Source organism: Xenopus laevis, chromosome 7L (genome assembly GCF_017654675.1).
Source record: "Xenopus laevis strain J_2021 chromosome 7L, Xenopus_laevis_v10.1, whole genome shotgun sequence".
In the NCBI taxonomy this organism is placed as follows: Eukaryota; Metazoa; Chordata; class Amphibia; order Anura; family Pipidae; genus Xenopus; species Xenopus laevis.
The window spans coordinates 101,412,277-101,436,594 of NC_054383.1; the positions used below are offsets into that span (position 1 = coordinate 101,412,277).

The 24,318-nt window shown below is 37.8% G+C and overlaps 2 protein-coding genes and 1 long non-coding RNA gene across 4 annotated transcripts in view; 1 reads left to right on the forward strand and 2 right to left on the reverse strand.

Annotated features, from left to right (window-relative positions):
* Window positions 1-1,252, reverse strand: part of LOC108696597 (traf2 and NCK-interacting protein kinase-like) — a 16,246-nt gene extending 14,994 nt beyond the window's left edge. Inside the window, exon 1 of the mRNA XM_041569060.1 lies at window positions 1,207-1,252. Within this exon, the coding sequence (XP_041424994.1) occupies window positions 1,207-1,252 (46 nt within the window). The remainder of the gene's footprint in view (window positions 1-1,206) is intronic.
* On the reverse strand, window positions 649-16,239 carry c1orf174.S (chromosome 1 open reading frame 174 S homeolog). Its single transcript, NM_001096207.1, is given in 5 exon segments — window positions 649-2,850; window positions 3,933-4,075; window positions 6,470-6,829; window positions 8,400-8,504; window positions 16,162-16,239. Coding segments are annotated over 4 exon segments (618 nt in total). The 5' UTR covers window positions 16,177-16,239; the 3' UTR covers window positions 649-2,850; window positions 3,933-3,937.
* Window positions 16,240-17,200: 961 nt separating this feature from the next.
* Window positions 17,201-22,200, forward strand: LOC108697019. 2 transcript variants are annotated; one of them, XR_001932382.2, is made up of 4 exons: window positions 17,201-18,927; window positions 19,256-19,283; window positions 20,418-20,487; window positions 21,326-22,200. It is a non-coding gene; the product is annotated as an uncharacterized LOC108697019 (long non-coding RNA). The 2 variants fall into 2 exon arrangements; XR_005962573.1 differs by having other exon boundaries at window positions 17,201-19,283.
* Window positions 22,201-24,318: the final 2,118 nt, after the last annotated feature.

Consider the following 24,318-nt stretch of genomic DNA (forward strand, 5'->3'; position numbering starts at 1 on the left):
ACCGGTTTCTGGACTTGGAAATGCAAAACACAGTGAGCATAGTCCAAAACCGAGGCTTATCCCTTCGAAACAAGCAGACTTTTGAATCTGCTCTGAATACAGCAGACCTATCAGTTAAAGGAGAAGGAAAGGTAAAAACTAAGTAAGCTTTATCAGAAAGGTCTATATAAATACACTAGCAAACTCTTAAAGTAGTCCTGCTCTGAGTGCTCTGTCAAAAGAAACACTGCATTTCTTTGCTTATATCGTGTTTACATGTGCTTCTGTATCAGACTTCCTGTTTTCTACTTAAACCTCCAGGGCTTGGGCTTGAGCATGCTCAGTTTGCTCCTCTCCCCCTCCCTCCCTGCTGTAATCTGAACTCAGAGCAAGCAGGGAGAGACTCAGGCAGGAAGTGATGTCACACCAAGCTAATTTGGCAGCTGCTATCCTAGAGAACAGAGTGTCTAGAGCTGTTTACTCAGGTATGGAAAAGCATTCTAAAGAATAAAAATGGTGTTCTAGCTTGCACTAATCCATTAGTTATAAACTGCCTTGGTAGCTTTCCTTCTCCTTTAATCCATGTGGCTATGCAGTACTACACACACACACCTCTGAATGAGAATTAGATTATGAGCTAAGTATCAAAATAACGTAAGAAACATGTACAGAACAATCAATATTTATTTTGGTTACAAAGCGTGCTGTCAACATAAATTACATGTGCCCTTTGGGCCTCTACAAGAAATGAAATGTACCAGAAATGCAGGGCAAGCCCAAATCACTAGTACAGCCTTTAACAAAAACACACCCTTATATACCAATTACAAGTTACCTGACTTATTTGTCAATACACAGGACGGATCCTTCATTAACAGATTTTGTGCATATTTATAATTCTGATCAGCAAATAAACTCAACATTACCGATTTGTTATAAATCTTTCTATTCGCTTCCCTTATATTCCAGTGTATTTCAAGACTGGGAAACGAGTCCCTCATCCTGTTTGCATTAATCAGAATATTCTAATTGTGTAAGTAGATAATAGAATACAGTTTATATTATTACAGAAAGCAAAACTGGAGGCCTAAGTTGAAAAGGACCTGTATATTAACTGGTTTATGAACCAAGCATGTAAATAAATGTGTGTAAAATATCCCATTAAAAAGGAATATGGAAATATGAATGTCATTTCATTAGGCAAGGACCCTACCTATTGTGCCCTACCTGTTTCCAAACGACAGAAGAGTACAGCAGGGGTTGTTGGCTCCATCTTGCATCACTCAATCTTCTCTTCAAATGATTGCCTACACCCTCAACCCCTGCTGTACTACTCTGCTATTTGGGAACAGGTAGAGCAAACAGGACTGTACTGGAGACAGCAGTGCAGTTTGGGAGGGGTCTTAACTTAAAGGTGATTCATCTTTAAATCATATTTTAGTATTGTATAGAAAGGCTAATTCTAAGCAACATTTCAATTGGCCTTCATTTTTTCTGGGGTTTTTTCTGTATTTTTTTTTTAATTATGGCCTCTTCCTCGAACTCTTTACAATTTTCAAATGGGGGTCACTGACCCTGACTAAAAATCAAATGCTCTGTAAGGCTACACATTTATTGTCATTGCTACTTTTATTACTCATCTTTCTATGCAGGCCTTCTCCAATTCATACTGCAGTCTCATGTTCAAATCAATGAATGGTTGTTAGGGTAATTGAGACAATAGCAACCAGATTGCTGAAACAGAAAAATAGAGAACTGCTGAATAAAAAGCTAAATAACTTAAAAACTATAAACATAATAAAAAAAGTAAACCAAGAGTAAATTGTATCAGAATATCATCATACTAAAAGTAAATTTAAAGGTGAACAACCCCTTTAAGTAATTGATTTTTGTCAGGGCCAGTGACATACAAATGATTTTCAGGCACTTTCAAACATTCATTTCTGGCGTTATAATATTTGACATTTTAGATATTAAGAACTGTCTTGAGTTCCTATATTTTGTCATTGCCATTTTTTAGAAGTGTACGATTTCTTTTAGAAATGCTGACGTTAATTACATTTGGGAAATTCAAATTGTATCTCCTATTCCTTGCTTAACAGTTTGTATATCTTTGGTTATGATACAAGTAAGAATAATTGCACTTATATTTTCTGGTGTTTTATAAACATATTCAGAAGAAAAGAGATTCTATACAAACATTGTCCATGCAGCTGCTACGTTACTTGTGAGTCCAGGGGAACGTGAGAGTTCATGTTTGATGCACTAATAAACCGTTTAGATGCAACCTCATTTGGCACCACTTTTTCTACAGTGTTGTCTTAAAATTTAACTTTGCAACTATGCCTTACCATTTTATTTGGTGTCAGTTCAGAATAAAGCTTTTTAAAATTCAAATTATTTAATAAAAACATAATTTACACAATCAATCGAAGGAGAAAAAAAAAAAGCTGCACTAAGATATGTTTAGGATCTACTGCATATGAACCACTTGTAGAAGACCTAGATTTATCCTATTAAATGTAAATTACTATACATCAAAATACCACGAATCCATTCCCAGCTCCAGAAACTTTGATTTGTACAACTCACATTTACAGCTGAATACCTTGCGGAAACAAACCATTGCAAGTCGTCAGGTTTAGCTAGGGAGTGTATTGAGTCTAAGGAGGGGGGGGGGAATTAGGCTTAAACAGCCTACTTTATTTTGAGTTTAATATAAAATATTACGTTAATAAAGACTCTAATGAATCAACATTGTTCTTCATGTCTTATTACATGACTCTGAAGTTAAAACACTTAGATTGGGACAAATATTTATACTTCTGGATTCCCCCGGACACACACATTCAAGCTTGGCTCTGCAGAATCCTAGAACAGAAAAAGATAATTTTAATTGCCTTAATATGTTTGATGTATGGTTTAACACAATTACACAAGCAATTTCACACCAATTAAGTTAACCATGCACTAGATGATTTGCTTTGAGTGGTTAGGTTGCCAAACAAGTGGGGGTTTGTTTTGGATCAACCTAATTTGGCCTACTAATTTGGAGGCCAAATCAAACATCTAACCTCTGGGCCAACAGTCAGATCACAGTCAAGAGTCCTGGGCAGACCAGTTATGGCTCATACATAGGCCAATAAGCTACCAACTCAATCTGGAGTGGCCAGGTCGGCAGCCAATGGCCAGCTTGATTTCATGTCTGGTGAATACATCTGGTACAGTAATGCTGCCTTTCTTGCTACAGACCAGCAAATCCAGACTGGGATTCAGAACATGCCCTGGAATTTCCAGTACAGAGAAGCTCATACAGCTTTCCACCTGCCCAATAAACAATGACTGTCTCCAGCATCTTACAGCAGCCTGCCAGAACTCACAGATTGGAAGTCTGGCCCTGCAGTTCAGTATGTACATGAAATAAATCTCAGCTCAAGCCTCAAGATAGGTGAACAAGCATAGTCCACCTGCTTCCCCTGTCCTGCTCAAATTAATATCTGCAAATCCAAAAAAAAGGCACTTCATGTATTCATAGGACTTATAAAAAGAACCTGTTCTTTTTATAAGTGCTATCAATACATTTTGACTTGTATGTATGGAGGCTTTCAAGTAGCCCCCTGCAGCAAGGACCCCCCTCCTTTTGAACTTAGTGCTTTGTGTGTCATCCTAACACATGTGTACTGCAAATTAATAGTGTATATGTATCAGGAGCACAGTGTTTTTCACATCTTTGTTTGTGACCTATAAATAAAAATGTGTGGCCCAATGCACCACTATGATCACGTCAAATGCTCTGGACTCCTGCAGTCACTTTCCACTCATTTCAGGTGTGTTTCAGGTTGATCCCAACCAACACACCAGTGGCAGCTATAGGAAACACCTTTCCCATTTACATGAATAAGAAGTGCCGGCAGTGCCAGCTGCCCAACAAAAATATGAAACAAAACCCATACCTTATTTAAATATTTCCTTCATTAACCAAGCCGTCAGCATAGTCATCATCATCATCTTCCTCCTCTTCCTTTGCTCTAAAATGCAGGTTTCTGAACTCTCTTCTGCTCATCGAAGCACAACAAGGCACAGCAGGTGGCAGGTCCTAACAGAAACCACAAACATTTTAATCATATGAATGTGCATGAAATGTGAAAAGAAATAGTGACTACTGGCAAAAATATTTTTAAAAAAAATATAATAATAGATTATTGCAATTAAATGGATATGGAATCCAAAGTAGCCCTTAGCATGTGTACGGATTTTAAAACTTCACAGGACATGGCAAAAATAGATCCAGCAGTGTTCTTTCAAGTCCATTTTGGCCAGGCTCATCTAGCTTTTTCTTTGGCTCTGTGCCAACCACAACCTCACTTGCCATCATAGAACACAATTTACAGAAGCCGCTAGGACTGGCAACTCTTGGCCCCCCAGTAGCTGCAGAACTGCTAATTCGAATACCTTCCATTAGCACAGCTTGCAGGAGAACATTAAACACTAATCTAAAATAACTATCGGGAAAGGCAGTGCCCTTGTTATTTAAATAGATTGTATAATAACACTTCTCTACATATATTAAAACTGAGTCAGTACATTCATTATGTATGGCTTAGCACACAATGATAGAGCAGATTAGAATCCTCCATAGAGGTTAGTGTGCATGTGTTCCACCATTATTTGCATGAGCATTGGGATATGTGTACAAGGCTGTTGCTAAGTTACACAAGTGACTCAGGGCACAGGCCCACATCCATATACATTGCAGGTGTATTTAAAATGTGAAGTGCAAAATACTTCTAACCTCTTTTTGTTCCATGCTCTCTGCTTTTGTTTTCTTGTTTCCTTATGTCTTATTTGGTTCTCTCCACTATCCCTTAAGCAGTGAAGTCACAGAACCCATCAGAGTTTTGCAATATAAAAAGCCTTTATTGGAATCCTGGCTCAGATCTCAGATAAAACAGTTTAGTCTGAGATCTGAGCTAGGATTCCAATAAAGACTTTTTATATTACAAAACTCAGATGGTTCTGTGACTTCACTACTTAAAGAGATACGGACATCAGAAAATAACCATTTTTATTATCTATCATAACATTGTCTTTGAATGCTATTTATAATTTTGTCCTAAAAGTATTTGCCTGATGCTTTTACATTACCTTCTCACTACCCTGTTCCTCTATGAGGGGCTGCTATATTTGTGCAGTAGGAGTCCGTTAGCATTAAGAACTCTGACAGGTTAAGACGGGACAGTCAGGTTGGCAAAACAGTCAAGTTTAGAAACTTCAAGTGACAATTACTCACAACAGCAGAACTATCAGCAAAAAATGATCAACATGACCTATAGGTAACTTTTAATGTAGAGAATTTTTAGTGTCAGTATCACTTTAAGTATTCAAGCCAGTTGGAGTGGACAACTTTGCACGTGCACCTGCTACTTGAGTGTTCTAAAGGTCTGGGTGAATACCGACCAATTGTCCTACACTACACTATCCCTTTGCAATTCCAGCATTTCTATTATGTGCTTCTCTTACATCATTTTTCATCCCAGATATCCTTTCCTTCATGCATTTTTACATTTTCCCCCATATTTCTATACCTCTTACTGTGGTTCACCTTGTGGTTCTCTAAATCTCCAGCTTCTGCAGCCTCCTTTTGTTTTAATCATTTTGCTTTTCTTCCCATTTATACATTCTGCTACTCACCATAGTCTCACTTCTGTCCCTATATACTTCTTATTACTATCTTCTGGTTTCTTTTTGCAGTGCCACTGATTATCTTGTTCACCTTGAAGTTAACTTTTAGTATGCTATAGGATGGACAATTCTAAGTAACACAATTGGTCTTTATTATTTATTTCTAGTACAGTTTTTTAATTATTTGCCTTTTTCTTCTGACTCTTTCCAGCTTTCAAATGGGGGGTCTCTGACCCCATCCCATCTAAAACAGATGCTCCATAAGGCTACACATTTATTGTCATTGCTACTTTTTATTCTTCATCTTTCTATTCAGACCTCTATTCATATTGCAGTCTCTTATTCAAATAAATGCATGGTTGCTAGGGTAATTTGGCCCATAGCAACCAGATTGCTGAAATTGCAAACAGGAGAGCTGCTAAATAAAAAGCTAAATAACTCCAAAGAAACCCACAATAATAAAACATGAAAACCAATTGCAAATTGACTCAGAATATCACTCTCTACATCATGCTAAAAGTTAACTCAAAGGTGAACGACCCCTTTAAAGCATCAGCACTACGGCATACTTGCAGGTGAGCTTCTTTCTGGATAAGATGTGCAAGTGCGTGCGTTTATTAAGTGTGTCAATCTGTGTGTTTATGTAGAACTGCACACGTATGACCCAGTCAATTTGCTTGGTGGTTCATAGGACATTTGGCAATGCTCAGAATCTCCACAGATAACTACACAAGTGTGCTAATGCGATATTAATATATATTAGGATGGATGATAAAATTAAGTTTGATAGACATCAAGGAAAACGCACCTGCATTAGATCTGCATTTTCAAAAAAGAGTCCCAGAGGCATCGGTTGATTGCTGTCTTCATCTACAAATGGACTGCCATTCAGATAAACCTCTCTTACTTTAGAGGGCTCAGAGGACGTTTTGTGACTAAACCCTACTCCATCCTCACTGTCATCTGTTAAGCCATTACGTGAAACCTCATTCAAATCAGAAAAGGGGGATGCAGAAGGACATGTATTAACGTGTCCAGCATTGCTTTCATTAGACGCTGTGTTGTCGGTTTTGTTTATGAATTCCTGTTCATCAGATTCCATCAGACCCTTTTCATCATTTTCCAACTTCTTTGGAGACTTTTTGTCTGTGTTTTTGCTAGAAACTGCCTGCAAAGAAAAAGGGTGGAAATTTAGAGTTAGTCATATGTGTATGTGTAGGTACATACACACACACAGTTAAAGAGAATAGAGGTCATTTACACAGGTGCAAAATTGTATACATTTACATGTTATTCACAAAGTTACTTGCACTAATACATGTTTCGGTTCAACCTGCAATCAAGTGCATGCAAAGCTAACATACCAGGTAATTAATTAAACAAAATCTGTTAGTAATACCACTCCATTTGATAACTGCCCTGCAACCAATATTCACAATTACATCTGGCCTTTTCTGCTGTAAGGATCAGATGATATTCATTTTTTATAGAACCAACTTTAGTGAATGGAGGAAATAATTAATCATGTTCAAACCTGAGGCAAGACCAGGAGGTTAAGAACCTTGCAATCCCCACAGCACCCAGTGTATCCATTGTTATTCTACTACAGCTATAGGGTGACATGAGCATCACTCTAATGAATAATTCATCAGAATTTGAGCATAGATGTCTAAGAGGTACTTTTATATCAGTGTGTAAAATAGAACACAAAATAAAAACACTAGCGCTGAAAATTATGCCATTTCATTGTACCTCTCAACACACCTGTCATAACTCGCTGAAGTCAATAGGACAAATTCCGGGGGGAAAAGAATTTATGGTATAGGTATGGGACCTATTATCTAGAATGCTAAGGATCTGGGGGTTTCCGGAATACAGATCTTTCTGTAATTTGGAACTTCATACCTTAAGTCTACTAGAAAACCATGTAAACATTAAATAAACCCAATAGGTTGATTTTGTTTCCAATAAGGATCTTCGTTTGGATCAAGTACAAGTTACGGTTTTATTATTACAGAGAAAAAGGAAATCATTTTTAAAATGGGAGACATACTTTTTCCGTAATTAGGAGCATTCTGGATAATGGTTTTCGGGATAACGGATCCTATACCGCTACTAAAAGCAGCGTGAAAGATTATATGAAAAGCTGCGCTGCTAAGTTTTTTTTTTTTGTCTGTAAAATAACTTGTTTCACATTAGAATTCTATCCTCTGCTATACATTCATATAAACTCATTACTGTACATAGATTTATAAATACATGTGATTTTACACTGGGTATGATGGCATTAAAGTGGTGATGGCTGATGTTTTTTCACCTTTATACATATGCCCCAAAGTGTACACATTTATGTTTCAACATTCATTAGGGGAGGGTGAAAGGAAGGAAAATAGGTGTTTCTGAGTTTCAATATTTTTTGAGAAGAAGATGGAGATTACCTGTCCCCTGTGAAATATTTTTCTCCAGAATTACTGTGCTAGTTAATTACTGGTCCAAAATTTGATGGTTGATAATTTAGAAGCAAACTTGTGTGTTGGAGTAAATCAGTCACAAAAAAGGGGAGACTGCAGGCAGAAAATGGCCATATATTTACAGCCCAGCCTCATCCTCCACCCTCAAAAAAATAACTGCCATTTTTACAAATGGTGAACACTATGCATAAACTCATTTAGGGCATTTTTATTAGCTGATGTTCCAACTCTTCGATATAGTCTGTTAATTATTCTACTGCAACATACCTTCTTCTTAGGCCCGTAAGTGTCAGCTTCATGGTCAGATGAGGAATGGGCACCAGAGCAGCTTCTATTCTTCAGGCGTGCTGAGCACCGCACTCGATCTGATAACTGAATCAAGCAGATTTCATAAGCAAAATGGTTTATGCAATCACTTCCCCAGTGGTGTTCTTGTCCTAGCAGAGAGGCAGGGATCCAATTGGAGCCATTTACACCTGGGCTTGTTTTAGGTGCTAAGGGATGCACTGCAAAGTTACCTGAATCCCAGGCTGGTTCACTTTGCATCCACAGCATCAGAGTAACCTTTATAGGGCCTAGTTATCAAAAATCATGTACTTCTCTTAAATAATCTAGGGCAATATTATCATTTATAAATATTCATTTTGCATTCATTTTTTTAAAATGTTCTGCTTTCGAGAAATGTAAAATTACACATCCATTTCCCAATATTAGTCTAGTATCTAATTCCAGATGATGAGTATGAGTAAGTAGTATGTAGATCTGAGATGGGATTTCAGGATTCACGTGACATTGCGTGACAAATCAATCAGTTAAAGGGGTTGTTTACCTTTAAATGAACTTAATAGTATGAAGTAGAGCGTGATATTGTGAGACAATTTGTAATTGTTTTTCATATTTTATGATTTGTGTTTTTTTTTGCGTTATTTAGCCTTTTATTCAGCAGCTCTCCAGTTTGCAATTTAAGCAATCTGGTTGCTAGGGTCCAAATTACCCTAGCAATCATGCACTAATTTGAAAAAGACTTGGATGTGAATAGGAGAGGGGCTTAATAGAAAGAGGAGTAAAAAAAAAAAGTAGCAATAATAATACATTTGCAGCCTTAGAGAATTTGTTTTTAGATGGGGTCGGTGACTCCCATTTTAAAGCTGGAAGGAGTCAGAAGAAGAAGGCAAGAAGATGACCAACTGAAAAATTTCTTAGATTTGGCCATTCTATAACATACTGAAAGTTAACTTAAAGGTGAACCACCCCTTTAAAGAACAAAAGGTAAAATCACCTGGGGTGCCAAACTGTTCGGCATCTTCCAGTGATTCTAGTTGCCTACCTTCTATGTGGGCCTTTGCTCTTCTTCCTTAAAGGAAAACTATACCCCCAAAATGAATACTTTAGCAACAGTTTCAGCTTCAGTAGGCACAAGGGATGCCTGGGACACCAAAGAAAATTGTCAGTGTGGCGTTCATTTTGGTTTTTAAAGAAGAGGAGCACTGGCCCAGGGTATATTGGCAACTATAATCACTGGGAGTGCACAAGTGAGCTTATACACGCATTCTCTTTTAATATACAGTCCAAAGAAGCAACCTGAGAAAAGCCAGACACAGCTCTAATGAATGAAGTAAGTTCTGGGAAGAACGTGCCCTCTACGGTTAAAATTAGCGATGAGAGAAAATTTTCGCTGCAAAAATGACACCAATAAACTCCAATGGGTGGAAAAAAAATTGTTGCGGGACAAAAAAAAAAAAAATTGTTGCCATAAACTTCAATGCATTTTGGCAAATTTTCAGCGAATTGAAACAGGTCAGATTCACCCATCACTTTTTAGAATGTATCCATTCTGCACTAAAAGATAATCAAGAACACAAAGACGTGAGCAATGGGGAGTCTGTTCTTTGTATCGAATCTCTCAAGGTGTTGGGATATGGTAAATAGCTTTATTATTAACATTTATATATGCATTTCAGTTTACTCTTGAAAAGGACACAAGGCATGTTCCATAATATACTTGCCCTTTATGTCTAGTTTGTATGATGCACAATATGGAACGAATCTTCACTATTGTGTATTGTGTACATAGGGGGAATGTTATTTTAGTGTGAGGTTTATTGAACCATTGTATCCTTGTAAATTGCTCTAATGAGGACTGAAACTGAATAATTTAAAGTTTAGCAATGTAGTTCAGGGTTATGTATTTTTTTTCTCACATAATTAGCCAACTTGTAAAAAGATACAACCAAAAGCAGAGCGTTTATGCCGTTGGTAACTAATGGGTCAACACTTCTATAAAATACAATGTTATGCTTTTATTGCAAATGGCAGTACAATGGAGGCACAGCGATATCAAATAAAAGCATCAAATTATATTTCATAGCAGCGCTGGCACTTTGTCACTCGTTTGTGCACCTGAATGTAAATCAAGGTAAATCACTTACATACATAAACACACACAAATCTGAACCCATTAAATAGCAATTACGTAAAATTTCTAGAATAGGTATGGGAACTGTTATCCAGAATGCTTGGGACCTGGGGTTTTGTGCATAACGGAGCTTTCCGTAATTTGGATTTTCATACCTTAAAAAATGATTTAAAACATGAAATAAACCCAATAGGCTGGTTTTACTTCCAACAAGGATTAATTATATCTTAGTTGGGATCATTTATAAAGGCACTGTATTATTATTACAGAGAAAAAGGAAATCATTTTTAAAAATTTGGATTATTTGGATAAAATGGAGTCTATGGGAGATGGCCTTTCCGTAATTCAGGGATTTCTGGATAAAAAATACCTGTAGTCTCTGAAAGCCAACACAAGCCAGTAAATAATCTCATTAACAAATGTGTATCTTTAGCTAGTACCACTGAATTATTATGTGTATACATACACACACATACATATATATACACCAATACAAAATGGAAAGAGGGGCTTGACCGAATGAGCTTAGACAGAACACGAGTGACACCTTGGGCAAAAAAACTAATGGTTGCTCCCATCTATAGCGGATTGCCGACCAGAGTATAAACTGAGGTACCTAATTTTACCTACAAAAACTGGGAAAACTCATTGACTCGAGTATAAGCCTAGGGTGAGAAATGCAGCAGCTACTGGTAAGTTTCCCTAAATTTGGCTCTTCTAGCTCAGAGAGCACAATTGTGCCTCTCTGGGCTAGGTTTACCTCTTCCAGCTAGATCAATGATCTAATGATAGTGATAGATCCTCACTAAATGCTCACGTGATGCGGCACAGCCTCATTTTGCCATGTAGCACAAATTATCTCCTGTTATTTATTTTCTTTTGACATGTTCTGTATGGAATGCTACTGTCACAGTCCACTTTATACAGCACACACCTGCCTTCCGGCTGCCTCTGTATCAAACAGTGCACATTCCTACTCCCGCCCTACCATCTTAAAGAGGTTGTTCACCTTCACATAAATGTGCCTATGCCAGTAGGCATTTTAAAGTGGACCTGTCACCCAGACATAAAAATCTGTATAATAAAATTCCTTTTCAAATTAAACATGAAATCCAATTTCTATTTTTTATTAAAGCATTCATAGCTGTTGTAAACTCATTTAAAAATCTCAGCTGTCAATCAATATTGTCTGCCCCTCCTCTATGCCATGGGCATAGAGGCGGTACAGACCATTACTTTCACTTTCCATTCAGCACTTCCTAGAAATCACTGCCCTCCCCACATTCCCCCTTTCTCTTCACAGTTTAATTGTGTAGCCAGGGCATGGGGATGGACATCAGGTCCCCCATTCTGGTGCACAAACAAGATTCTGAGATGATACAAGTCTTGTCTTAATAACAGTGTCCACAAAATGGCTGCTGCCTGTTTGTTATAATTATGAATTCCCAGACTGAAGGAAACAAGATTCAAATAATTTATACAGTGTAATTAAAGTTCATTTTGCTTGACTTATGTGATAAAATAGGATTATGAATAATTTTTTTGGGTGACGGGTCCCCTTTAAGCAAGAGACCAATGTATGTGCATTAAAACTTCTTCAGCATTGTTGAGAAAATTACCAGAGAAGTTTCAGTTTCTCTCTATGGAAACTCTTAGCATAGGCACCTGGGGCAGGGTGTCTCCGATCCCTTTTTAGACAGGACTACGTCATGGTGCAGAAACGCTACACAGAGCTGAGAACCGGGCAGTAAAAGCGTCAACATTTTCTGCACGTCAGCTAATTTGCATGACCTTCTTCCCATTGGTTCACATCGCTTACTACCTATAGTCTGCATGCTGTCACTGGTGCTACAGATAATACTGCGGTTATGCTATTATCATATCTCACATACAATTTATTCTTTGTCTTAACAACAGTTTGTAACGTTCGTGAACTGTACATTCTGGTGTTTTCAGTGATATATGCTGGGGGAGGCAAATAGCTGAGAAAGAGGAGTCGTAAATTTCTTGACAAAGCGATCCATCATTAAAGAGCAGGAGCTAAGCAGACACATTCCTTGTAAAGTGTATATATGCTGTGGGGAAAGAGGGAGGGGGCACATCCAGATAAGTGTGTAAGTAAGCAGAGCTGTGGGGCTTTTAATTTTAGTTTAGTCTTGGGGTAGAATTTAACTCTTGCATTCACACATTATTAGCAGTATGATAGCAAGTGAAGCTGGATGTATTCACTTAATAGAAAAGGTCTGCTTATATCCAATGAGAGTAGAGTAAAGGGAATGCCAATACTGATATCAACACACTCTCCACACTGCCTAGCGATTGTGTTGCTTGTGCTTTGGTGATTCTGCACATTGACTTTATTGCTCGCTTGCCTGCAGGAACTGACTCGAGTATAAGCCGAGGTAGACTTTTTCAGCACATTTTGGGTGCTGAAAAACTCGGCTTATACTTACGGTACATAGGTGCATAAGGAATCAGCTTTGACATCCACTACTCACGTGTTCTAATATACTAGTTTTAACAAAACAAATATATGTATAGGTATGGGATCCGTTATCTGGAAACCCATTATTCAGAAAGCCCATGTCCCATAGACTCAATTTATCCAAATAATGCAAATTTTCCTTTTCCTCTGTAATAATAAAACAGTACCAGTATTAAGATATAATTATTCCTTATTGGAAGCAAACCCAGCTTATTGGGTTTATTTAACTCTATAGGCACCTGGGGCAGGGTGTCGCCGATCCCTTTTTAGACAGGACAACGTCATGGTGCAGAAACGCCACACAGAGCTGAGAACCGGGCAGTAAAAGCTTCAACATAATATAGCTTGGGTTTATTTAATGTTTAAATTTAAATGTTTAAATGATTTTCTAGTAGACTTAGGGTGTGAAGACTCAAATTACAGAAAGATGTGTTATCTGGAAAGCCCTAGGTCCTGAGCATTCTGGATAACAGGGCTCATACCTGTATTCTGTGCGGCTGCTATTGCATCCTCTGACCCACGTCTGCAAGATCCTTAGGGCCTTTTTATCATGCTGGGTAAAACATTGGAGAGAAACGTTACTGGTGATGTTGCCCCTTAGCAACTAATCAGATCTTTGCAGGTGACATTTGAAATAGAATTGCTGATTGGTTGCTATGGGCCACATAACCAATGATGTTTTCGCCATCGTTTTAAACAGCATGATAAATAGGCCCCCTAGTGTCACGAATTGGAAAGTCTGAACATTTTCATCATCAGTTTTTAAACAGTAGAGCAGCGTAAATAGAAATGACTGGGCCCCTGAGCAAATTCAATTTTGGCCTCAAAATATTGGTAAATTGTTTTTTTCCACTATTATATATTGAAATTGCTTGTAGTAACACCTTATACAGATGTGGGACCTGTTATCCAGAATGCTTGGGGCCTGAGGTTTTCCAGATAACGGATAGTTCTATAATTTGGATCTTCATAATTTAAGTCTACTGAAAAATCATATAAACATGAATTAAACCCAATATGCTTGTTCTGTTCCCAATAATAATGCTAATTATATCTTAGTTTTGATCAAGTAAAAGGTTATTACAGAGAAAAGGGAAATAATCTTTAAAACTTTGGATAAAATGGAGTCTATGGGAGTAATCTGGAGCTATAACAGATCCCATACCTGTACCGAGAAATCAAGTCTGGATACTTTCTGTATATTTTGTTGGGAAGGCCAAACTGCTCATTTGCTGCCCTCTTGTGAGTTTTATGCATAAAGTTGCACCTTATAAAGGACATATTTTCTCCTTTACACAAACATCTGAATATATGCCTAACTATACAGGTATGGGACCTGTTATCCAGAATGATTGGGACCTGAAGTTTTCTGGATAACAGATATTTCTGTAATTTGGATCTTCATACCTTAAAGTGATAATGACACTAAAAATTTTCATTTCAAAATATTCAACTACATTAAAAGTTACTTATAGGTCATGTTTTTTGCGGATTGTTCTGCTTTGTAAGTAATTGTTACTTGAAATTTCTAAACCTGTGTCCCATCTCAGCCTGTCAGTTAAGAGTTTGTAATGCTAACTGACTCCTGCTGCACCCCTCATAGAGGAACATGCGGGTAAGAAAGATAATGTAAAAGCATCTGAAAAAATACTTTTATGGCAACATAATGAATGGCATTCAAAGATAATGTTATGATAGATATAAAAAAAGGTTATTTTCTGGTGTCAGTATCTCTTTAAGTCTACTAGAAAATTATGTAAACATTAAATAAACCCAATAGGCTGGTTTTTCTTCCAATAATAATTAATTATATCTTTGTTTAGATCTAGAACATGGTACTGTTTTATTATTACAGCGAAAAAGGAATTTTTTTTTTTTTAAATTTGGATTATTTGGATAAAACTGAGTCTATGGGAGACGACCCTCCTGTAATTTGGAGCTTTCTGGATCATGGGTTTCCAGATAAAGAACAACAACACATAGGAGACTTTAACAAGTGGCCAGGGGGAGTTATGAGCCCTTCTTACAATTGTACAACCATTAGTGTGATAGGGGCAGAATTATCAAGGGTCGAATTTCGAAGGAGAAAAAGCTTCGAAAATCGACCATCGAATTGGAATACTTCGACTTTTAATATCGAAGTCTTTTTACATCGAATTTGGCCATTTGCGGTCGAAGTAAAACCTTTCGATCGAACGATGAAATCCTTCGAATCGAACGATTCGAAGGATTTCATCCATCGATCGATCGAGCGATTTTACTTCAACTTCAAAAAACTTAGAAAAGTGCTCTAGAAGGTCCCCATAGGCTAACATAGCACTTCGGGCGGTTTAATTTGGCGAAGTATTGAAGTCGACGTTTTTTTAAAGAGACATATCGAAGGGTCTAATATACGAATGATTTTACTTTGAATCGAATTCAAAATCAAAGTCGTAGTATCCTATTCGATGGACGAAGTATCCAAAAAAATTACTTCGAATTTTTTTACTTCGAAAATTCCCTCAAATTCACTTCGACCCTCGATAAATCTGCCCCATAATGTCACTCTCGCATAAATGCAACACTCTGCTTTCCACACAGTGAAGTAACTGGGCAGCATTTGAATAGCAGAGTCTGAAAGTCCCATCCATTACCTTAAAGGGGAATTAGAGCCCAAGTGAGATTTACAGAACAATCACAGACGCAGTAACCCATAGCAACCCAGCAGCTCTGAGGAAAACTAAAGAGCAGAGCCGTGGATATTGTAAACTACAAGTACTAGCATCCCCTGAGAAGACTGAAGGCTGCAGTATTGAAACAGGGACATTACAAATCTGCTACTAATGGGACGATGCCACAAAAGGGGCAATTATTGCATTATATATATATAGATAACAAATGGCAGTCTATCACGGGTGCCGCCAAGCCTAAACGGCAGCTTCCTGCATCTCAGGACAGTATATGAGGAGGAGTAGGAGGACATTGTTTAATGGAACAGACTGATAACCCGCGTCCTCACTGCCCCCTCCTCCCCGAGCCTAGTAGTAGTAGTAAATAGATGATACAAACGCGGGCGCATCTTGTACGTCGCAGATACAGGGGATGGAAAGCAGCGTTTCCGCAAAGCGGCGCCTCCCTGTTCTTCTTACCTTTCTCTTTCTCATGTGGAACAGCCTTTTGCCCGGTACCTGTCTAAACAGCGAACTTTCTCAGCTTCCCCTCCAAAGCCGCCCAAAAACTTTACCGAACAGCGTCATGAACTCAGCTATGCCGACCTGCGTGTGACATCACGGGCATTAGGGAAGCCATGTTGGATAAGGGCACATGCCCAATACCTGCTGTGCCCTGCTTTTAAACATGTACGTAACAGGGAACTGTACTAAAATGTCAACGAGTGTTTTTAATGTAAATGTACAATACAGGGGGGAGGTAAGCTAATGCTGGAGCATAGCAGGCGTGTGTCAGAAAGTTTTCTACTTGTGTGCTGCTTGAATCCGTGATTACTTGGCAATACTAGTTATTTAGCAATATTATTACTTTTAATCTGTTGTTTAGCATCTAAAAGGCAGTTTACTCTCTCTTACTCAGCGATAAGCTACTTTGCTCTCACGTCTCTCAGTACTTATTTCATCATTACTCTCCATATTCTCCAGTACCTCTCCTCTGTTTCCCTGCAAGTATTTCCCCTTTGTTCTTCTTTCCCCATGTTGCACCCTCTCCTACCTTCTTTTAGGGTCAGGGCACACGCTCAGATTCGGGGAGATTAGTCGCCAGGCGACATATCTCCTCTTCTTCGGGGTAGGACCGCCATCAGGGGGGGATGAAGGGGGGCCCGGCAGTGCTGCACTTTTGAAAGAGCCAGGCCCCCCTTGAGACATACCTACCAACATTTTGGAAGTAAAAAGAGGGACAAAAATTTTTTTTGCACACAGCGCATCAATTTTTTGACCACGCCCCTTTCTATGGCCACACCCCCTAATTACCATGTTCATTTTACAAAATTTGGCAGGTTATGAAAGTATGAAAATAATTCTCCTTATCTAAATAATAATAATTCTCCTTATCTTTTGTGTCTCAAAATTGTTACAAAGTATCTTATTTGCCCCTGTTAGCTGTGCTCTCTGCTAAAAGTTACTTTTTTAGCGCTGATGTCTGTGGACTTTTAACTGTGATGTGGAGTGGGCGGGATCTGGGGTTGGGCTTGGGCGCCAGCGTAAATTTTGTTGTATGGGGCCCCGTGGTTTCTAATGACGGCCCTGCTTCGGGGTGACTAATCTCCCAGAACTGCCTCCGTTTCCTCGTGAGGCAACTTCGGGTGACTTCGGAAAACGAATTGTTCTGAGTGCTATCACACCGGCGATTTACACTCTAGCCGGTGGGAGGCAGTTCGGGGAGATTAGTCGCCCCGAAGAAGAGGAGATTTGTCGCCGGACAACTAATCTCCCAAATCTGAGAGTGTGCCCTCACCCTTAGGCTCTTCACTTTTCTCTCCCCTTCATCTCCTCCCCCTTCCCTTGGCTTTCTCCTACCTTCACCTTCTGCCCTCCATTTTGCTTTTTTCTTCTCATCCCCTTTAATGTTTTTGCCAAGAAGGAAGATGTAGAAAGTTTTTTTCTAAGAAAAATGTATCAATTAGTATATGGAGAGCAATTCATATGTCAGTCGTCATGTACACTTCTTATCTAATGTGTGTTATTTCTTATGCCAAATGTGGTTATACCAACGTAGGCAATATTTATATTCTTCATATTTCATTGTTTTCTCACAGGGGCCATTAATATAAACATTCTTGCCTCTCTCCACATTGTATTCTGAGTAGGAAGATACATGGGACTAGGCTTGCCACCTGATCGGTTTTGACCCGAACAGTTCGGTTTTTCTAAGGCCTGTTCGGGTTTTCTAAATAAGCCAGAGCTTTCTGGATAACTGATTTCTGTATAATAGACCCCATACCTGTAATTAAAGTAATGGGTTTACATATCAGGCAGAATATAGATAAGTGATAGGGTTGCCACCAGTGTTGCGGTTTGCAACATAAACTCAATGGAAATCCAGGCAGTTATGTCTAAGTGACCACCTTCTTCATTCTGCCTGCCTCTTATGTCATCACTGCTCCACCCCCAATTCTATCTGATCAGCCCTTTGTTTGGGTTTAGCGTCAGCAAAAGTAGCAACCCTACATGGGACAAAGTGTTGCCAATGGATTACATAGCATTAATGAGAATTAAAGACTGAGAGAGATCACTTTGATCCACATACAATGAAATTGGTCTTAGAGAGGACCCCTGACACATGCTTTATCTACACCTGACTTGTTAGACTGCTGGTTAGTGACACAGAGGGAATATCCAACCGCCCTGGATTTATACATGGGACCGGGTGAAAACATTGTTGGGATGTAATATGGCATGGTTGGAGGAAAAACTAAGTGTGCCCGTCTGTATCGGAGTAATTGGGGCATGGCCTCAGGTGTCTTAGATATTGTCTTAAATTAGGGTACGGGTAAATTGCCTTAGAGTTCTACTGTCTATAACGTGTTAAAAGATAATATTAAAGTGAATGTCTTTAACTTTTTTAATTGCTTTTCAAAATCATTATTTGTTAACATTTTCTTTTCTTTATTACAGCAGAAGTTATAAAAGCACAATTCTTTATTTTAAGTGACTTTACCTTTATCTTCAGTATGTTTCCTGGGAATACACCTTGCAGTGAACTGCCTTTGCATGCTACTGAAAATTATAACATCTTAATTTTTGTATTTTTCAGTTTATTTTAATGTAACAGTGGTGTGTACAGTAAATACATGATAATGATGATGCAAAAACTACTGACTGACAGCTTGCACAGCAAGAGTGACCAGACTGTGGAGGCAGCATTGCCCAAAACCAGACGACATGGAAACAGAGGATGAAATGGTGAAAAAACCCTTATTTAGTCCATATTAGTAAAACAAAGACACCTGGACAAAAATGTTTGGAAACAATGACAACTTAAATACCCTCTGTTAACCCTACCCTGGAAGTGGTAGCTAAGTACAGTCCGCTGCCCAGTAAAGTACAACTAGATGGGGAAAAACATACATTAATATTTATTTGACTTATTAAGTTAATACATTCTTGTATTCTGCATTTAAATGACCTGGAGGTGCTCCCGCCAAGCATGTTGAATGCAACACTTTTTACATGTCAAGCACAAATTGTCTGGAATGGATCAACAGTGTTGTGTCCCTTTGTATGTTTTCAGGAGTCAGCAGCAAGAATCCAACAAGCAGGTACATTATTTACTGGGGGGGGGCATGTGTGAAGTGCAACAGGCACTATTTGTAATACCACACTGCTTGTGAACAACCCCTTTAACAATGTTTGTCCTCAACCATGTATTTTCATTATACTTTAAGGATTATTTACTAACACAAATACAATGTGCAAAGTGTAAAAGTAAAACAGCAAATCAATTTGTTTTTTATCCACAGCGTTTCTTTCCAAAATTCCAGGGTAATAGTGGGTTACATAGCATAAATCACAATTTACATGTCGTTTACCAATAGGTGTGCAGAGTAGGTTAGATTAGCAAGTTTTTCTTTGAGTCAGTTTGAGCAAAAATCGCATCACTTCCTGCGTGCTGATATGGAGTGTGTCAGTAATGGTTTTAGAGTACCATTCACTATATGCAAGTCTGCAGCAGCAATAAAATACATTTGTAGCCTTACAGAGCATTTGAATTTTAGATGGGTCAATGACCCCTATTTGAAAGCTGGAAGTCAGAAGAAGGGGGAACATTATTCAAAAACTCTAAAAAATGAAGTCCAGTTTAAAAGTTTCTTAGAATTATCCATTCTATAAAATTAAAAGTTAACTAAAAGGTGAACCTTCCCTTTAAGCATTGCAAGATTAGGCACTTCCATTTATAAACGAACCTTTCTTTACAGTGTGTATTGATACTACATAATATAATAAACTACATTTTGAAGGTGGTCATTTTCATGTTGCCAAAAACTGCGATAGAAAGTGAAATACAGTCATGAATTTTAAGTTCTGGAGTCACTAAACAAAGTAACATTTAATCAAATATAATGTGTATGCTTCAGTAGTTACAAGCAGTATTATCGACCGGAGGCCACAGACATCGTAAACTTTATGCGCTCTTGGTAACTTCAATTTGTACTTTACTTGTAATGCATTCAATAACAATTTTTTATAGAGAAATTTAGAATACAGTCAATTTTGCTGTTGTTTTACACTGTCCAGGGCCGTCACATGGACAGCTTTGTGCAACAGAAAACACTTTTGACTTTTAAAGGGGACCTGTCACCCTAAGAAAAAATTCCAAATCCTATTTTGATGTTAGTCAAGCAAAATAAACTTCACTTAAACTCTATAAATTATTTAAATCTTGTTTCTTTTAGGAAGTGCAGAATGGAAAGTAAAAGTAATAGCCTGCTATGCCTCTGAGATTTTGAAAAGAGTTTTTAACAGGTATGGATTTTTGTATAAAAAAGAATTTGAGTTGCATGCTTAAAGGGATACTGTCATGGGAAAAAACATTTTTTTCAAAATGAATCAGTTAATAGTGCTTGTCCAGCAGAATTCTGCACTGAAATCCATTTCTCAAAAGAGCACACAGATTTTTTTATATTCAATTTTGAAATCTGACATGGGGCTAGACATATTGCCAATTTCCCAACTGCCCCAAGTCATGTGACTTGTGCTCTGATAAACTTCAATCACTCTTTACTGCTGTACTGCAAGTTGGAGTGATATCACCCCCCTCCCTTCCCCCCCCAGCAGCCAAACAAAAGAACAATGGGAAGGTAACCAGATAGCAGCTCCCTAACACAAGATAACAACTGCCTGGTAGAGGGCAGGTAAATTTGGTGGGGGCTTTAAAAACATCACCAAATCTCAGACCAGATTGGAAATCGCCAACTGAGTAAAGAGGTCCCAGATATGCAACGATTTTTAATACTGATTGGTAAATTTAACTGTTAAGTGGATAATTAGACTGATTCCCTGTACTGCTCCCTATGATGGGCTCTCCACCAAGGGGAAATGTAAAAATTTTATTTATGGGCAACAGTCTTCTCAAGAGTATTAGATCAGTGTTTCTCTAACAATGAAGTCTGCTATGCAATCTAGGGAGAGCCAAGTAGTCTCCTTAACCCTAATAGTCTCTAATGTTGATTCTTCATAAAGGTGCCAATCGCTTGCCATAGTACACTGAAGTGGAGTCTAGATGATGTTCACTTGGGGAAATATAAATGCTTATATCACAATGATGTTTACAGATACCTATAACTCCAATTGTGTTTTACAGGCCTGAACAGTGACAAAAGCATGAGAAGCAGAGACATCCTGCTCTGTATAGTTCTTTAAACTGTGTCTCCATTTAAATAATAATCTGAGCAATAATCCAGTGGTATATCAATCATCCCGCTATGCTGAAAATGTTAGGCTGCAATACATAAGAGAACAGTAGTGAATCATTTGTTCCGTGGTAGGAAAATAAATATTGAAAACAACCTACTGCAGATTGGCTCTTACCTGTCATTGTTGCAAAACACATCCTTTCAATGTTAAACTCGAAGGGTGGTTAAGAAGTACAATATGTCCTTGTATTCATCTTTGAAATGTAATAGATGTACTGCATGATGGAGATTTTTGCTCCACAATGCTTTAAAAAATTGGATGTGCAAGGTATGCTGTAAGCTTTATTGGTCGGAAGTTGAATAAAAAGCAATCTAGTGCTTTATGCAAGCAAACAGCAGATAAAACATTTGGATCAATGGAGTGGGTTATTTCTGGTTTTCCAAGAGGTTACAACAGTGATGTATAGCAGTATACATTTAAAAAAAAAAAAAACCGTAATACAGTAATAAAAAATATATATAATTGTGTAAAATAAAAGAGAAAATAACTGAATCTGTAGATGACCATAAAAAAATATTATTTGGAGTGTTAATGGAGAAGTAATGGTTCAATCACAGAGGGTTACCAAGTTGTTAGTCACCCCTGGTGATTATAGTCACTTACCTTACATATTTTTGTGAATAAGATACAAGTTGCAGCTAGCATTTTCATACTGGCATTTCACTTTCAGATGTTCATATCAAAAATGACAGTGGCATTTGATTCATTGGGCCCAAGTTTGTAGCAACTATTGAAGCTTCCAGTTATGGAAACTCTGCAATAAATGCCACATCCAAGAGACAGGAATGACGCATTTAGCACAACTATGTAAAAGTGCAACTATGTGAAAATGGCCTTTAATTTGTATCAAGACACCCTGTACCTAATACCAGCCCCATGCATATTACTCGACTTCCGTGACCACGATTTACACATACTTTACTATACAGAACTCCATCGTCAGTTCACCCCTGGCCTTTTTTTTTTTGCCTGTAGAAGATAACATTAATCATGCACAGAAGTGTGTGATCACAGCATGTACAAGGTTACTTGCACTGAACTTTACATTGAATTAACAATGCATACAATGCTCTGAATCTAGAGCCCCATACAATTTAATGCAATTTTGTAGCATTGTAATTTCAATATAAAATATAATCCAACTGGTTCATTGACACTAATTTGCATGCAGTTTCCATGTGGCTCATTAGTGATGGATTGGGACAGGATTCTTTGTGTGACTGGTCACTCTGGATGAGAATCCTAAAACAGGGCATTGTGCAAGTGGGTTTGATTTTTGATTGGCAGTTGTTTTAATGAGATGAATGGAGAGGGTCAGAATAAAAAGATAACTAATAAAATGTAACAGCAGCAATAAAGCCCCACGTAGCAATAGGTTTTTGGGCTTTTTTCCTGGGGTCAGTGGCCCCATTTAACAGCTGGAGAGAGGCACAAGAAGGCAATTAATAAAAATGCTCTAAAAAATTAAAAACAATTGAAACATTGCTAAACGTTCTATAATATACTATAAGTTAACTTAAAGGTGAACAGCCCCTCAAACTCATGGTCACCGTTCAGAAATGCCAAAGGAACAGTTTCTGGATTGTATGAGCCCCAGGCAGAACATTTCTCATATTATGATATGAGAAGACATGGCAGGAGGTTTTACACATTTTAGGAGTCATTTACAATAGCAAGTCCAAGAGCAGTTGTACTAAATGAATGCAAATTCTGTACAAATTGATGTCATTCATTAAAGGTACTTGCACTCAGGCATGCATGCTCCATGCTAGTGGATTGCTCACTTGTGGATGTAATAATGAATTGTGGGGAAAACCACTGCATTGAGGGTTATAAATGAAATTGCACTTTGCTCTCTGCACTTGTAGCAAGAAAATCAACATAATTATTCCAGAATTAATACCCAATGTACATGTCAACTTTTTATTTCAGTATAAGAAAAAAAAGTCTATAATAAATTAGTTTCAGGAGATGAAAATAGTTTAAGAATTTTATAAAGAATATTATCCAAAGGCTGATTAACCACAGGGCTACTCTCAACATGCAGTTGTTCTGCTTATCTGCACAAATTAAATATTAAACAGTCAATTTATAAAAGATATGCTGATACTTCAGCTCAGGATTGCCAGCTTTTCTTTTTGATAAAAGGCACTTGTGAAATATGCAGACCTACATAAGTTTAAATTCAACCAAAACAAAAGTAATGTGATCTATGCTGTCCAGTGTACTGAAGTAAGTAAATTCTTCAGAACAAGACTCAGCAGTCTGTCTACACTCCTTTTAAGAGGTGTGAAGGAGGCCATTTATGCCAAATTGGAACAACCATCCATTTGGTAACTGTTTTATATTGGGTATTCCCTGAATACTGAAGAAGCCGATTGGCTGTGTGGTGAAATGTTTTCAAGAAAGTCCAGTAGCTTTAGACTTATCTCTGGTAAATACTGTACATCATGATCTTGATAAATGAAAACCTTCATAGACACATTCATAGACATCTTGCACAGAGCGTGTTGTAAAAATTATCAGTAATTCAAAGCTTTATTTGAACAGCCCCTTCTGAGAATGTGACGGAGCAAATATCCATGTCTGAAGGTGACCATTCAACAACAAGACTTGTGGGATTCATCGTTGTCTAAGTCGGCAGCTCTTCAGGAACCTCTGTTAAACTCCACAGCCTAAACAAAGCTAAGTACAACTGTTTACTCTTTGTTGTACGTATAGGGGACAGATATATCAACGTTCTTATTTGTGTATTTATGACGAATTTTTTGGGGTTTTTTTTTGCTGCAAAAATCACCAATTTTGATTTGAGTTTCCAGAAACTCCTATATTTGAAATGTTTAGAATGCAGAAAACTTGGACAAGACATTCATGGGAGTT